General features: G+C 33.8%; 1 protein-coding gene across 3 annotated transcripts in view; it reads left to right on the top strand.

Moving 5' to 3' along the window:
- The first annotated feature begins 103 nt into the window (after positions 1 to 103).
- LOC126891626 (E3 ubiquitin-protein ligase mind-bomb) overlaps positions 104 to 17904 on the top strand; it is a 339864-nt gene continuing 322063 nt past the window's right edge. For 2 of the 3 annotated variants that reach the window (XM_050660846.1, XM_050660845.1), the window contains exons 1-6: positions 104 to 335; positions 8011 to 8454; positions 9165 to 9389; positions 10725 to 10879; positions 12784 to 12964; positions 16827 to 17121. In XM_050660846.1, coding sequence (XP_050516803.1) covers positions 222 to 335; positions 8011 to 8454; positions 9165 to 9389; positions 10725 to 10879; positions 12784 to 12964; positions 16827 to 17121 — 1414 coding nt within the window. In that variant the 5' untranslated portion in view covers positions 104 to 221. The remainder of the gene's footprint in view (positions 336 to 8010; positions 8455 to 9164; positions 9390 to 10724; positions 10880 to 12783; positions 12965 to 16826; positions 17122 to 17904) is intronic. The other variant, XM_050660847.1, reaches the window with a different exon arrangement.

The raw sequence follows: 17904 nt of genomic DNA, 5'->3' as shown, positions 1-17904 counted from the left end.
AACAACGCTCCATAACGACTATTTCGACATCTGTATAAGGAGTTGCCTATATTGTGGCGCTACCTTACCATCTGTCACTTTTCACAATCTTGTGGTTCATGGCTCCATGTCAAATCCTTCATGTTTTCTTTCACTTTACAGTGGCGTATATTTTGCGGGGAATAAACATTAGTGTTTATTTTTGTGGAAGACCATTTTCCAAATTTTCTTTAGGAGGAAAAATGGAAATCGCAAACGCAGTGGGGACTACTCCTGGAGTAGCCCGCAATCCGCGGATTATGGAAGGAGTAGGAGCACGGGTAGTCAGAGGGCCTGATTGGAAATGGGGAAAGCAGGTTAGAATTTTCTCACACTCAATAAATATTTTTAGAGTAATAATATCTGTGATAATGATAGTGGCTGAAAGTCATATATACATACCAAGACAATGCGACTAATAGATAGTTAACTGTTTCTTACACAAAACTATTTGGTTTATTTTTATTTACATAATGAGTGTTTAACTATTTATTTGTTACTTTGATGTCTTTCCTTGGCATCTTATTGTGCATACTTCCATTTCTAATTTTTGCATAATTGTTGGTGTAGGATAGTTCCCTCTTAGTGCAAAATTCAACAGGATACAAGTGCTACATATATGTGCTTACTGTCACTATCTTCTATTTGCAGTAGTCTTCCAAAAAGATTATGTCTTTCACATAATCCTTTGTTGTACCCGTAATTCTGTTGTTATTTAGTCACTGTTTACTTTCTTTTTGGCAACTTTTACATAAGTATTTTAGCTCTAAAAACCAATATGTACCTCATGCCTGTATGTGTGTCGCAATAGTTTAATCTAAATGTTATTGTCAGTAGCTATACCTATTGTCTAATTGTTTTGATGATTCTTTTCTTACTTTCTTATGTTGACAACTTTTTCCTATTTTAATAGTTTTACTCTTTCAATGGACTAACCTAGAATTCCACTAATTTAAAATAACGTTATCGAATGACATATCAAGCAAGTATGTTGAAAACTCAGACGACTCAGCGTTTGCTATACAATTACAGATATAATACAGTAAAACCTCGATATAACGGACCTCTATATAACTAATGGACTTCGGATATAACGGACGAAAAATCCGGTTAAATGTAAAAAATTATAAACGTCCTGTTGATATGATACATGCTTAACCTGTCACATACCAAGATACATTAAATACCAACATGGTCCCCGTGGACCCCAAATGCAACACCTATCTAAAAACTTTAATTGTATGTTTTTGCTAAAAATACAACATCTCATATTCAACCCATGGATCAGGGAATAATTTTGGAAACCAAACGAATATCTAGTAAAAAAAATTGTCTGTTGGCCAAGATGCAGACATCAAGCGCGGCTCCTCCTTAGGGTCAATTGGTCAATGACCCCCCTAAAATAATCTCATAAAAATACCAATTTTATTAAAAATATCTTTTATCTAAAACTTCACTCTGAAATATAAAATTCTCTCTCAGCAGTCTGCATTGGCAAAACAAATATAATAGATATAATAACGTCGCGCCTCGCGCTATACACAAGCCCGTGGCTGGGCCGTATTTTAAATTGTCTATATACAGTTCTTATGGCTTATGGACAAATGCATGTAAAATAGAAAAGAGACGGCAGATAGCAATTTCGTGGGCGAGAGTGGGAGTGACCTTTCCGTCGTATACCTCTAGTAGAGTCGACGGCCTCACGTTTAGTTAGTTACCGTCTGCTGACCGCACTTCACGGCAGGTCTATATCGATCGCGGCGTATTTGCGTAATTTATTTTGTTTTGTTGGATTTTTTTGTGATTGTAACAAAAACAAGATGAGTGTTGTTGACGAAATAATTGCCTTAAAATCTGCTGGAACACTAAATTATGAACGGCGGCTTGAGAAAAAAGAAAGTGGTCGACCAAAACCAAACATGAATTTAAAACAAACAACAAAGGATAGGGGTAAGGACATTCAAAGATATTTTAAAGAATCAATGTACAATTTGTGTGATTGGATTTGTGGCTGCAGTGTGAGAAATGCATTTTTTTGCTATCCGTGTTTACTGTTTTCGAATGACGCTGTATGGGCGAAAAATGGAGTAACTGACATTAAGCATTTAAAAGTGAAAATTACAAAACATGCCTCTTCAACTACTCATATAAATTCATCAATGAGTTACGCAAGTTTAGGACGTGTTAACATAAGACAGCAACTTGATAGTGTATATCGTAAATCTGTGCATGACTTTAATGAATTGGTATCTAAAAATAGGTATATTTTAAACAAACTAATCGACTGTGTAAAATTTTGTGGAGTTTTCGAAATTGCATTGCGCGGTCATGACGAAAGTGACAGCTCCAATAATCGTGGAATTTTTCTGGGCCTTATCGATTTTGTTTCTGAACTGGATTTAATGTTTAAAGAACACATTGAAAAAAGTACAGTATTTAAAGGAACATCGAAAACAATTCAGAACGATATTTTAGAATCAATGTTAGCCATTGTGCATACTCATATCATGAAGGAGATTGGCCAGACAAATTTTGTGGCCATTCAAGTAGATGAGACCACAGACAGCTCCAATAAAACGCAGATGATTATCATATTGCGATATGTATTAACTGGTATTGTACATGAAAGATTTTGGAAATTTGTTAACCCCCTAGGTACTACAGCACAACATTTAACTAATGTAATATTGGAAGAACTTCAATTATTAAAAATTAATGAAGCACCTGAAAAATTGATTGCCCAAAGTTACGATGGTGCATCAGTCATGAGCGGTAAACTGGGAGGAGTACAAACAAAAATTAAAGAAATATACCCAAATGCACACTTCATTCACTGCTATGCCCATCAATTTAATCTTATCCTCCAAAAAGCGGCGAGTCAACACAAACCGATAAAAATATTTTTTGCAAATTTACACGGATTTTCGTCCTTTTTCGGCCGATCTCCAAAACGTACGATGGTTCTGGATAGAGTGGTTAAAGTAAGGCTACCTAAAGCTGCGCCTACTCGATGGGCTTTCAATACAAAATGTGTTGAAATTGTATACACTTATAAAGATGATTTAAAATCTTGCTTAGAGGAAATTATTGATGAGGAGCAAGATGGTAACAATATAAATCAAGCAACTGGTTTAAAAAGACATTTGGAAGATGAGCATTTTTTATTTTGGTTAAATTTTTTCCATAAAATAATGCCCCATGTTGATATATTGTTTAAACAATTGCAAATGCGAGACATTGATGTTATATCTGTCAAAAATTGTATCCTGTCTTTTAACAACAATATCCAAATAATTAGAAATACTATTTTGGAATCAGAAGTACCAAGCACATCAACAGCAAAAAAAAGAAAAACTACTGCAGAGGATCCAAAGCGACGAACTGCACTTGAAATTTGTGATATTATTATATCTGAAATAAATCACAGGTTTAGTTTCAATGATCATCTCATGATTTCACAGTTATTCTACATAGAGAAATTTGAAGCATACACTACCAACTTTCCGCAAAATATTTTAAAAATGGTGACGGCTAATTATCCCACAGTGAATATTTCCAAACTAAAATCGGAACTTGAAGTCTTATATTGTCGTGAGGATTTTCGCAATAGTGCTGGTGCAGTAGCCATACTTCAGCTTTTTATTAACATGAATTTGTCTGAAACATTTTCTGAAGCAGTGAAGTTATTAAATATTTTGTGCACACTCCCTATGACAACCGTGGAAAGTGAGAGATGTTTTTCTACTTTAAAAAGAGTAAAAACATTCCTGCGTAATACGATGGGACAACCTAGACTTAGTGCCTTGTCTATGCTGAGCATCGAGAAAACGCTTGTCAAGAGCATTCCAAATTTCAATGAGAAGGTCATAGACTATTTTGCAGAACTAAAGGATAGAAGAATTGACTTAAAATATAAAAATATTTAAAGTAAGTTTCGTTTTAATAAATTTACAATTTATTATACTATAAATATTCCTATCTATATATCAGTCAATAACCTGTTCATACCATTTTTCCTATATTTTTTAAAAGATTTACTCTAAAAAAAGACAAATTTAATTTTCGGAAAACTAGGGTAAATAGTATTGAGTTTTATCTAAGTCTGTATTTTTTATCTAAAATATAAATGCTAAAAGATCTTTTAAATACTTTAAAAAATCAACAGTTTGAAGTTTTCAAACCAAAATGACCCCCCTGAAGATTGACCCACGAGCCGCCGCTGGCAGACATAAGATTAGAAGGGTTGGAAATTCCTGGTTTCTGTAAGACAATACATATCTAATAATGCCGGAGAAGAAGTAGGTAGCTGAGATGTTTTATTTTACAATGGCTAGAAGTAGATGAAGGTGTCCATGGGTATATCATGACTGAAAGTGAAATAGCAGATGAAGTTATGAACCTAAAACATGAGGATGGAAGTGAAGATAGCAAAGAAGGCAAAACAACACTGCAAAAAATGAAGTTCTCAGAGGTAAGATTTTCAAAGCAGGATTACCGAAAGCAAGCGTGTCGATATCAAACAACATCACTTCACGACGAATTTCTGAAGATAATTAAATAGAATTTTGTTTGTGTTTTTTATTTATATTTAAATACAGTGTACATATTTTCAAAAAAGAAGTTTTTTTTTATTTATTTTAAACCTATTTTTATATAACGGACTTTCGGCTTTAACGGACACCCCGTCCCCCTAATCGGTCCGTTATATCAAGGTTTTACTGTACATTTATATTTACATATTAATACATTTAAGTAATTTATGGAAGATTTTTAGAAATTTATATTCATCTTTAGGTTATCTCTTCAGCTTATGAAGCCCATAGCTTGATTGCCATTTATTTCCTATATATTTTTTATTGTTTCCTGCTTACAGTTTTTAATGTTGAGTAATCTCATATCTTCCAATAATTTAGTTATAATTCTATTTATACGTTGATCAGCTATCCTATCCATCTCTTTTAGCTTCTTATTTATGATTCCACTCCATATTTTTGTGAATAAAATGGAAGGGATTCCTAAAAACATGTTCTACAACAACAGAATCTCGGTAAAACCAAACAGTAAACTCTAGGAGACTACTAAAGTCCATTCATTTTACAGATTCCCAACTGTAAACAAATGCGCATGGAAGCTAAACAGGGTCGTCCTGAAGTGTATCTTAAAAACCAACACGCTACCTACAATTTTAATTTACAGTTTGCAGACTGACCAGTTTGGACCTGTAAAATGTGAATCCGCCTCGTTTAGGGCAATAAATTACATTTAACAGCATCTTGACGAATGAGACGGCGAATAGTAACACATGCGTTTGTTTATAGTTGGGAATTTGCTATTTGAATGTGGTTTAGAAGTCCATTATAATGTTAGACTCAGTTTAAAAGAAAAACGAATAACAAAGGTATGGTGTAAATATATGAATGTTTTGGTCAATCTAAGAAGTGACAAAAACAATAAAATAAAGGATTCATTTATTGAGGAAAATTTAGATATTATACACTCTAACCTGCTTAATGGAATGGCCTCTGTGTGAAGCAAAAGTATTCCTATAACTGGGATATTCTAAATAACCAGTCATTGGTGGCAACTAGAAATGTTTCGTGGCCTCCAATGTTTACTTCTTAAACATGGATATTCCTATAACCGGTATTCTAATAAGCAGGTTTCACCGTAGTACTTCGAGATACCAAAATGAGTTTAAGTTAGAATCACTCAATATGAAGTGTACACTTGCTAGAAAAAGCTAAAGGGGAACCTTAAATAGATCTTAGTCAGTTGTGAAGAATCCTCTAAAATAATATGGATAATAATATTGGAACTGTCAATCGCTTCTAAAATATTTTCTAATAGTACTAAAACATTACAGGATGTCCTAAAGTGTTATAGGGGCACTAAAAACATTAAAAATTGTCTTGGAATCATCTATTATTCCTTAACACATTTCAGAATCATCCCTAAATCCATTAATAAACTTCAGGTCAGCCTTAAGCTTCCGTAAAGTCCTGCAAAGACATCTAAAACAATAAAGTCCTGAAGGGACTTCAAAAATCTAGGCTGCTCTGGAACTATCCATGACTTAAAATATTTTAGAATAGTATCCAAACATTTAAGACTGCCCTAAAATGCTTCTGGGACTTTTTAAAACGTTCAAACATCATTGTTTAAGACACTTGAAGTCTAAAGGACTGAGAAAACATTCTATTAGGCAGTCTTCAACAATGTAAGCTGTTATGCAGCTGTGTCAGACTATCTAAACAATTTCAGGACAGTCCCAAACCGTTTAACTATGCCCTGAAGTTCTGCAGGATTCCAGCAACTTTCACATATGTATTAAACTCCTTGAAAAAAACTGAATGAAGTCTTCCACTATCTTATGAAATATTAAAGGACAATTTTTAAACATTCCAGAGTTCCTAAAGTGTTCCAGAGTCTTGAGAAATTATCAAAAACAGTTTTTAAACCTGACTTCTAGATGTACTAACAATGAAATTCCAAGTAATTTCAACTCTTAAAACATTTCATTGTCTCTGTAATCCTCAAGAACCTTGTTGAATATTCCATACCACTCTTAAAATATTTTTGGTTGCTATAAAGACCTTCACTGGCCTTTAAAATAATCTACACCAACCTGGAGCTATCTAAAACTCCTTAAAACTTCCAAAATGCTATTAAGAGGATCGGTACGTATTTTCGGCTGCAATGCTATTCAAATGGGGATTCATTTTTTTCAAATCCTGAGAAAACTAATAAGTATTTTTGAAAAATTTAAACGCAGAATGAAAGATTACGTTATTAGCGAGGGCCGAAAGTCCCTGAGAACTTCTATAATGTTTATTTTAATAAGTTACTGGGGTGAAAAAACTAAGAGAAAATTTAGTGTGATTTTTAATTTCAAATATCTCATTCAAAATAAACTTTTTATTTATTCTAAGGGACTTTCGGCCCTCGGTAATAATTTAGTCTTTCATTCTGCGTTTAAATTTTTCAAAAATATTTATTGGTTTTTTCAGGATTTGAAAAAAATGAACACAATGCCGTGGTAATATTTTCCAAATCTGTCTTTGTCTTACAACGCACTCAACCGAATATAATATTGTCAGCATATATTGTCAGTCAGACACTGACAATCAGTGACAATTTTAAATATTTGACGTTGCATCGGGAATATTTTGAGAAATTGATTAAATTAGTGTATTTGATAAATAATTGATTTAAGACGTGAACTTAATAAAAAGTTATTTATTGTGTATTATTTGTGGAAGATCCAAGCAGAGAATACATCAGATATATCCTGTGATCCAAGTATTTTGTTGTTAGAGATGTTCAAAATTGTAAGCGTTCCAAAATAACAACACATTATTAAAAAATCACTTTAACACTTTTCCTCTTTTCTCGATTGATTATTAGTTTTTGTTGTACAAATAAATTATTACAATCACTGAAAACATAGTTAGTGAAAAAATTATCACATTTATTAATTGAATTAATAATTTGCAATTATAAAAATAACAGTTATCCAAGAACATTCAAAAGCCATCTCTTTAAATTAATTATGACATTTTCAAGTAGAATGACATTCTAGTAATGTTTACATATCCACACCAGTGTGAATTTTACTACGTAATTTGCCGTGTAAAGACAGAAACAGTAGGGATACACGTAAAATATTTGCGAATTATGTACCCATAGCCTTAATTTAACATGGGACAATCTCTCTCTCTAGTTCTATCCTCCTTGTGTAGTATTGGGGGCTTATGCGTTTCTTGGCCAAAAGTGTAAGATTCCTAACTGGCCGGATCAGTGCATGAGCAGGCACAATATAAGACTGGATTTTTTTGAGACAATTACACTCAAAATCATCCAGAATATACGAAGGACCCCATAGCCCCATGAAACAGTATGGGGCAGTTTTGAATAAGATAGTTAACAGTAACCAACTCAAAAACTTTTGCTTTTAATGTACGCAACTATTTTTAAAAACTATTTTTTTTGTAGGATGGCGGAGAGGGCCATGTAGGCACAGTCCGAAACTTTGAATCTCCAGATGAAGTCGTTGTAGTTTGGGACAACGGTACCGCAGCTAACTACCGCTGTTCCGGCCAATACGACTTAAGAATTCTCGACAGTGCTCCTACTGGCGTGAAACACGAAGGTACCATGTGCGACACCTGCCGTCAACAACCGATTTTCGGCATTCGATGGAAGTGTGCCGAATGTGGAAACTACGATCTGTGTTCTGTGTGCTACCATGGAGACAAACATCAGCTGAGGCATAGGTTTTATAGGATAACTACGCCAGGGAATGAACGGGTTTACCTCGAGACAAGAAGGAAGACAAAGAAAATTGCTATTAGAGGAATTTTTCCTGGAGCTAGAGTTGTTAGAGGGGTAGACTGGCAATGGGAGGATCAGGATGGAGGGAATGGAAGGCGTGGAAAGGTAAGTTTTTTATTGTCAATAATAATAATATATTAGCATTTGAGCATATGAGCCAAGTAGACTCATGGCTTGGTTTACAATCTTCCTCCATTCATGTTGGTTCTTTACTTTTTCTTTCCAAGTGCTAACATAGAGACACCTTAGGTGTTTTAACTTCATGACTTCATCTGGTTCTAGACCTTCCTTTTCTCTTTTTACCACCTATTGTAGCGCTTAACAAGATTTTTGGCATTCTAACTTCTAATCTTCTAAGTCTTTGTGCTCTTACTACTACAATAAATTATTCTTTTAGGCTTCTTATATAATTCTTCTGACTCTTTGTTTGCTCTTAGTGTCCACTGATTGTTTATTATTTCTCCCTCAAATATCATTTGAAGTATTTTTCCAGGTTTCTGAGGCATACGTAACTATTGGTATTATTACAGTTTCATATATGTATGTTCTTAGTTAGTTGCCTTGGATATATTTTTACTTATGAGTATTCTATTGAGTGCATGGATGCAATGATTTCCTGTCACAGTATTTTGAGTATTTCCTCCCAGCTATTTAGTTTGCTCGAAAGTATAGTCCTTAAATAATTTTTATCCTATCCTAAACGATTTTCATTAAAATTTTTTGTGAATAATGGTTTCAGCAAGCTATAGGAAAATTCTTTCCTTGCGGATTTTATTTCATTAATCCTCATTTAAATTTTTCGTTCTTTTCACCAGGTTCAAGAAGTTCAAGATTGGTCCGCAGCTAGTCCTAGATCGGCAGCATACATAGTTTGGGACAACGGTTCCAAAAATTTATATAGAGTTGGGTTCGAAGGAATGGCGGATTTGAAGGTGGTAAACGACGCCAAAGGTCAAAACGTCTATCGCGATCATCTACCTTGTTTGGGAGAACATGGTCCCGGAAGGAATGCTCCACCTGGATTAAAGATTGGAGATCAGGTAAGAAAACATTCATTTCTCCAATGTACTATGTTTCTTTTCCTATTTAGCCTCTTTGTCCTATTTATCTTTTTCCTCCTGTATAATCCGCCTACTACCTTTTTAGCATACTTTCCTTATTATTCCGCTTCTATTTCTCCTACTTTCCCCCATAACTTCCTTATTCACCCAAAGTTCTCCACCCCTAGTTTTCTCGTTTCCATAAAATCTTCCTGTTCTTCTTTATCACCCATCTTCTATTACTCCTGCTACGTTATCTCATACTTTTGTTATCAACTTCCTCCTATTCCTCCTCCAACTTTTCCCCATAATTTCTTGACTCTTCAAAAGAACCCCCTAGTTTTCATATTTCCAATAAATACTATCCTTCTCCTAATTTTAATCCTCCTAATCTTCCTGCTACAATTTCTAATACTCTCCTCATTATGTTGCTCCTATTTCTCCTCCTTCCACAGTTAGAGTAGATGGAGTACTCACTCTGTGGGAGTGACACAACGAGACGCACTATCAACCATGCTGTTCAACCTAGTTCTTGAGGCATTCATCAGAAAAACCATTACGGTCATATGAATATCAAATCAGTACACATTACTGCATATGCAGATGATGTAGCCTATCATTACTAGGAGAAAGCAACAACTAATGGAAATATTCAATGAAATTTTTGATCTTGAGGCATGAAAAAGAGCAAAACCAAAACCAAGTACATCATCATCTAAAGAACACCTGACAATGAAAATAATATCGCAATAGAAAACTAAACCATTGAACATGTGGATACCTGCACATATCTGGGCACAGAAATCAATCAATAGAAATGCACGTATTTTAAGTGGGAATCGTAAATACCATGCTAATAAAAGATGGATGACATCGAAATTATTAGACAAAAGAACCAAAATAACTATCTACAGAACACTAATTAGACCCCTAGTTTTAGTAACCCATGGTTATGAGATCTGGGCAATGACAAAAAAATCCCCCTCCTATTCCTCGTTTTACTTCCACCAGACTTTCCTCATCCCTTTGCTCCACTTCCTATTCCTTCCTCTACTTTCCCCCATATTCTTCTTATTCTCCCAGTCCTTCTCCCTTGCTCTCCTATATTTCACAACCACTTTCCCCTTATTATACTCCTACTATTGCTGCTCTCTGGACTTCTTCTTTTTCTTTAGCTTCCCATTTCTGATAACTTTATAACTTAATAGAATAACTTTTGTGATAAAAATATAAAAGTTTATATTGCTTGACCTGATTTAGCGTTTTTTCCTGCTTTCCATGATTTTTTATCGATCAGAAGACTTTTTTCGTTGCAGTAAAGTATTTTGCTTGTAGGTCAACGTGGATTTAGAACTGGAGATTGTACAGTCATTACAACACGGCCATGGAGGTTGGACTGATGGCATGTTTGAGTGCCTAAACAGTATTGGAACTGTAGTAGGCATCGACGAAGACCATGACATTGTAGTAGCCTACAATAGCGGCAATAGGTAAGCATAATTTACTCAAATTTTCTGTATTATAAACTAGCCGAGGCAATGAAGCAATCAACCTATCACATTTTGCAGTTGGATGTTGGCATTTGGATCTCTTCTTTTATTTCTTGGAGATCTTTCGATCTGTTTAATTTTAAAGTTGCTTCTGGTTAATTTCCTGGGAGGTAGATTGCCAACTATCCCTCCATCTTTTAGGTGGTCTTCCGGGGGTCTTGAACTGGGCGGGTTGTTTTCTAGGGCAATTTTTGGGAGTCTATTCTCATCCATTCGTCTTACATGGTTGTACCACATCCGCTTGCGCTGCCTTCCTCATCTTACAATATCGTGAATTTTGCATTGCTCTCTGTTTGCATTTCTCACTCTGTCTCTTGTTTTCCCCATTATTGTTCTTAGGGTTTTTATTTCGGCAACACTTAGAATTTTACTATCTGTGCGCATATATGGATTTGACCAGACTATCTCCGGCAGACATCCTGACAATGCAGATGCTGTGTTGATCTGACTCCTCAGGTCCTTCACTGGGTCGTGGGTGCTTGATATATCTATACCCAGATATCTGAATTGCATCACCTGTTTTATGGGGTTGTTCTCAACCACTAACTTACATCTGAGCGGATCTTTTGCTATTGACATACATTTAGTCTTGTTGATAGAAATGTTTATATTTAGTTGGCGGCTTATTTGAGAGAACTGAAAGAGCTGTCTCTGAAGATCATTTTCTAATTCGCCAATAATTGCTGCATCATCTGGGTAGCACACCATACCAATTCTTTTGTTGCCCATTCTACATCCGAGATTAAGAGATGTTACTTTGTTTATTTTTTGCCCATGAGTAGGTTAAACAAGAAGGGGCTTAAACTGTCTCCTTGTCTAATTCCTCCCGGTGTTGGAATATTTTCAGTGAATTGGTCTCCTGCTGTAACTTTGGTTACATTGTTGTTATTTGGATCTCAATGAAACTTACTATCAGAAATGTATCGCAAAGGATTTTTATCACTATATGGACTTTCACTATGTTAATATGATAAACCTATTGATTATTGTTTTTTTTAATTGTAGAAACAGATTTCAATAAATAAAGGATGTTAAAAAAATGAAACTTATTGCACTCGATTCGTCAGAGCCTTATCAAACTTTGTAACTAAAGTGATGATGACGAAATGAAAATTGCATTCTTGAACAAGGAAAATGCAAAAATTGGAAAAAAATCATTTGTAAAAGATATAAAATTGTTATTAAAAATCCCTTTAAGGGCTACATCAGAGAACGTTTTCGATTTTATTAAAAATCATCGTCAGTGTTAAAACGGGTAGGATGCCAGCTGAGCCACCAAAGAAATATTAGGGTAAAGACCCTTTAAATGTTGTATAGTTGCATTAAAGGTGCATACTTAATTAAAACTCCATACGATGGATATAAATAAAAAAGAATAATGTCCTTAGGTAAGGTATGGACCTTCCCAACACGTGGGATGTAAATTGAGTTCGTTACATGATAACAATTTAATGGTAACTTTAAGGAAATGCATTTTCCAAAATGCATTTCGAAGCAATAGAGAATTCATAAAGTAATTCGGAAATAATTGACGAAAATTGACACAAATATCATGATGGCCATGGTCTCCGAGGCACCTGGTGCCTATGACGGGCCTCACTGACGTTTTATGGAAATTCGATACAAAATCAGTGTAAGCTCGTTTCCTAGAGACTTTTGGGGTCGCTGACCACGAATATCATAATGGCGATGGTCATTCGAGGCACCTGGGAGAGTGCTGTTCATTGAATGCAACAAGTTTCATTGAGGTGCATCCAACTGCAAAAATTTAGTAGGTTTTGGACTTTTCACTGCTTCCCTGATTCGCTTAAACGTATTTGCAATAATTTTTATTTTTGTGTGAGTAGGTGGACTTTTAATCCAGCCGTGTTGACGAAAGTAGCGACTCCAACGAACTCTGCCGGTTTTAACGAAACCCCTCAACAACAATTTGCAGTAGGGGACGTGGTTCAGATCTGCAACGACATGGAAAGAGTAAAGATGCTGCAGAGAGGACATGGCGATTGGGCGGACGGCATGGCAGCTGTAAGTACATTGTTAACATAATATTATATTCTTCAAAGTATCTACAGAGTGAACCAAAAGTCTGAAAACACTTAATTATCTCTTAAATGGATTGTTAGAGACAAATATCACGTCATTTTGGTTTTTTAAATACAACACCCTAAAGCATATCGTGCCTTCGTACGTGGAAGAATGCGTCTATTACATTTCTTCATGTTTCTCCTGAAATTGGTATGGATTCATCGATAATTATTTGCCTTAGCTCTGCAACACTTGCTGGTTTAGTTTTATAAATTCTACTTTTCAAGTATCCCTAACAAAAATAATATTTAGAATTCAAATCAGGTGGATGAGGAGGCCATTCAATTCTACACCTAATCTACCAATCCATCGTTCGGGAACGTCCGGATACTCCAAAATGAGCTGGAGCTCCGTCTTGCTGAAACAATACAAATATTTACTACAATGTGTTAAATTATAACCACTGAAATATATTTTTGAAGTTATACTTCTTTAGGCACGAGGGTGAATTTTTATTTTTCCGGGCGCATGCGCACACCGACAGTATGGTATTAGTCGCTCAAACTTTATACGGGATCTGGTTGGGTGTTAAAATCATCTGTCAATAATTGTTCAATATGGAGATTGTGAATAAACAAATGTTGTGTATATTAGTTTTTATTGTTGTAATGGCAGAGAAAAAAGCAAGTTTATAATTGTAGTGACTTTTTAAATAGTTTTTAAAAGCGACAGGTACGTAATAATTGTAAATGGTTCAGTATTCTAATAAAAAATTACATAGGTACACTTCGCGTCAAAAAAAACTGGTACAACTCTTATAACCGAAAATCGTGTTTTTCAAGTTGTGTAAGTTGATCTTGTCACAAGTGTCATTCCAATTTCTAGGGTAACGTTGCCAGTTCAACAAAAATATTATATCAAACTAGGTAAAAACGGGGCCGTGCGACAAACCGCATTTTTTAATATACTAAAAACTAAAACAATTGTAATTATCGGTCATCTCAATTAAGTATCCATACATTGATTCGTGTTTTATTATAATTTATGAAAATATTTCAATTCAAAAATAATGATAGATAATAAATCTTGACATGACTTTAAATTATTATGTTTAATGTCAAATCGAGAGGTGTGATTGGTTTCTCGTAAATTGTAGGAGAAAACTGCATTAAGTTGTGTAGAATAAATAAAACACACTGGAAAAATTAAAAATTTAATTAGAAATTAATACAAAATGAATAATTTTTACAGTGAACAAGTGTGTAATTTAAATATCTGTATTACAATTCGAAATATACATTTTAAACGTTATTTTTTTGTATTTAGATTTAGTGCAATTCCGTTATCTGTGATGGCAACAACGAAGTGATTAACGAACAATAATTGTCAGTCTGAACACATGTTTACATTGGAAAAAAAAAGTGTACCAGTTTTATATGACGCGAAGTGTACCTACCTATTTGGAAAATTTAAAATGAACCTACCAAAATAGTATGTAATGCTTTGATTTACATAATTTAATTACCATCAAAATTTCTACCAATATTCACCTAATATATTGTTATTCCACAAAATATTCCTTTAATTCCACAAAAATCAAACTAATCTGATTAAATTCATATAAGTAATAAAAACAACTGTCAAAAGTTTATGATGTAAACATTCAGTTGGTGTATATTCCCATATGACAGATACGCGAAGGTGGCGAAATGGGAAAGCACTTTGATTTTTCAATCTGCGGGATCGACGGGAAGCGGGTTCGATCCCCAATGCAAGTTACTATTTTTTATTTTTTTTATACATTTTATGATTGTAAGTATATTATTTTATTATATAATTTTTTTCAGAAAATACGTATTTAGTTAAAATTTTTGGCAACAATTATTATTATTAATTATTCATATGAGAAATAAGCCACAATTAAAATGAAAAAAATAATTTTATTAACGTTTCGACGCCCAAATCGGGTGCCGTTGTCAAAATACAAAATATTACTAAAATAAACAAAAGTGTTGTTGCTAAGCAAAAAAATTCTTCTAATAATTTATTTAATCTCACTCATTTATATTTGCAATTCAGACATATATTATACATTTTAAAGTAGAAGACTTTAAAATGATATTGCCAATATTTATAAGTTGCGTTCCTGGGACGACTTACTGAAAGATAGTTCATTCGATTACATGAAATCAACCCCAACTCAAGAATATCCGTCATAAAAAATTATAGCATGTGATATGTCTTTAAAAAGACAACCAAATGCAACGACAGTAAAATTCTCGCGTTAGAGACTTCATAGTAAATCACAAGGGAAAACCAGGAAAAACCCTGTGATACTATCTCGACATCGTAAGTATTTGGTCTTACATTAATTTACTCTCAAAAAATAATACCAAATTCTGACTTGTAACATGTTTAAATTATAAATAATATTAATAATACTAGATATATAAGTAATACTAAAATATAAAATATGTACTAGCTCGATATTATTGACTTACTAATCTTGGTATTTTCTTTCTATTGACTTCCTCTTTCAGTATGGGTAACCACATCCTACTGCATTCTACCGAGGAATTTGCGACACAATTGGTTTCATTTAGCATAATTAGAGCCGCTTCTTTGATTTTTCTCTTTTTACTATCTGATTCTTTCAGGACTATACTTGAATCTCTCCACTGAACTCTATGTTCATTATCCCATGCGTGTTGACATATTTGAGATCTCTCAAATTCTCTATTTTTAATATAAGATTGATGTTCACTTATTCTAACGTCTAATGGTCTTGATGTCTCACCTAAATAAAATTGTTCGCATTCACAAGGTATTTTATAAATGCAATTCTTTGTTCTTTCTTGATCATTGTTAGGTTTATTAATTGTTATATAATTATATTTTATTTTAATTATAATTGTTTATTAATTTATTATAATTATATTATGTTTATTAACGTCGAAACGTTAATAAAATTATTTTTTTCATTTTAATTGTGGCTTATTTCCCATATAAATAATTAATCATAAAAATGCCACAAGGAAATAGCTTCAGAACAACACAATTATTATTGTTCGGAAATCGTTTCTTTGTGGCATTTTTCAATGTGTTTGTGTGTGTTTTATTCTTTTATTTTTTTAATTTTTGGTATTGTTTTAATAAACATTTTTGGAAAGTAGTATTAAAATTAGTTTAATATTTAAATTAAATATAAATACACTATTTAAAGCATATTGATTTCGTTGAAATCATATAATAGAAGTATAACTTCTTACGTGCGTACAAAGCACACATTCTTTTTTTTTTAAATATATGTGTAGGTACGGAAAATTGTATGAGTTTAGTATACACTCCCACTATTTCTAACAATTCTTCTCTTTTCAATGAAAGAAGTAAGCGAATCGACTACAATAAGATTTATTGTACATAACTTTTCAATACACGTAATGCTATTTTTAGTTTTATGAATTAATGACAAAATCACATTCTATATTTACTGATTTACTTCAAAACTATTTGGCACTGAGAAGTTTTATTATTATTAAGAACTTCGTGACATAACACATGAAGTGTTACAAGCAGTTGAACCCGCATTAAAGTGAATATTCCAATAATAATTCAATATACAGAGTGTTGTATTTAAAAAAACCAAAGTGACTGGTGATATTAGAAAAGTGATAAATCTGGCAACATTGTAAGCATAAAATTTGTAATCTCCACAGTGCAGAATAGGCGTATAAATGTTTTTGGTACAATTCGGACCATTCATTTAAGACATAATTAGGAGTTTCCACACTTCTGGCCAAGTCTGTAGAATTTAAAGTATATATTTAAGTGTCTCTTCCATAATCTTCGTTAATTTTTTAAGACACTGGGTAAAGTCGGCCACGTGCAACAAATCTACAACGACAACGACCTGAAAGTAGAAGTATGTAACACCACATGGACCTACAACCCCTTAGCAGTGACCAAACTGGCTAGTAAAGACGGTACCATGCATGGAACCACGTCAGGTGAACGATTGAGTGCGCTGCTGAAGAAATTATTCGAGACCCATGTATCTGGTGACGTTAACGAAGAATTGGTCAAGTGTGCCGCGAACGGCGATTCACAGAAGTGCGAAGAAGTGTTGAAGCAAAGCAATACAGCTGGAGCTGGAATAGGTAAGTGAAATGTCGACTTAAAACATTCTAGCACGCTTTAATGTGCGCCAGAGATAGTTCAAACATTCAAAATTGTCCTAGAATCATCCATAATTCTTTCAAACCTTTCAGAATAGACCCTAAAACCCTTCGGAACACTTTAGATCAGCATTGAAACTTTACAGCCTCATCTTAATCGTTTTATAATAGTCACCAAGCATTCTAGCATGCTCTAAAGTGCTCCAGAGACACTCAAAACATTCAAAATTGTTCTGGAATCATCCACGATTACTTTATCCAAATACTTTATTTTAGCATTGCAACCTTACAGGCTCATCTCAAGTCCTGCAAGGAGTTCTAAAACAATCTAGTCTGCGCTGAAAGTATCTATAACCGATAAAACATATAGTCCCCAAACATTCTTGTATGCTCTAAAGTGTTCCAGAGACACTCAAAACATCCATAATTTTTTCATATTTTCTCAGAATAATCTGTAAAGGCTCATCTCAAGTTCTGCAAGGACCTTTAACACAATCTAGGCTACACTGGACGTAGCCGTGACTTATAAAATGTTTTATAATAGTCCCCAAACATTCTAGCATGCTCTAAAGTGCTCCAGAGATAGTCAAAATATTCAAAAGTGCCCTGGTATCATCCATAATTCTTTTGAACATTTCAGAATAACCCCTAAAACCCATTGGAACACTTCAGATCAGCATTAAAACCTTACAGGCTCATCTAAAATCCTGCAAGTACCTCTATAATCATATAGGCAGCTCTGGAGCTATCCATAACCTCTAAAAC

This window comes from Diabrotica virgifera, chromosome 9 (genome assembly GCF_917563875.1).
Source record: "Diabrotica virgifera virgifera chromosome 9, PGI_DIABVI_V3a".
Taxonomy (NCBI): domain Eukaryota; kingdom Metazoa; phylum Arthropoda; class Insecta; order Coleoptera; family Chrysomelidae; genus Diabrotica; species Diabrotica virgifera.
This window is presented reverse-complemented; position numbering and strand designations above follow the sequence as displayed.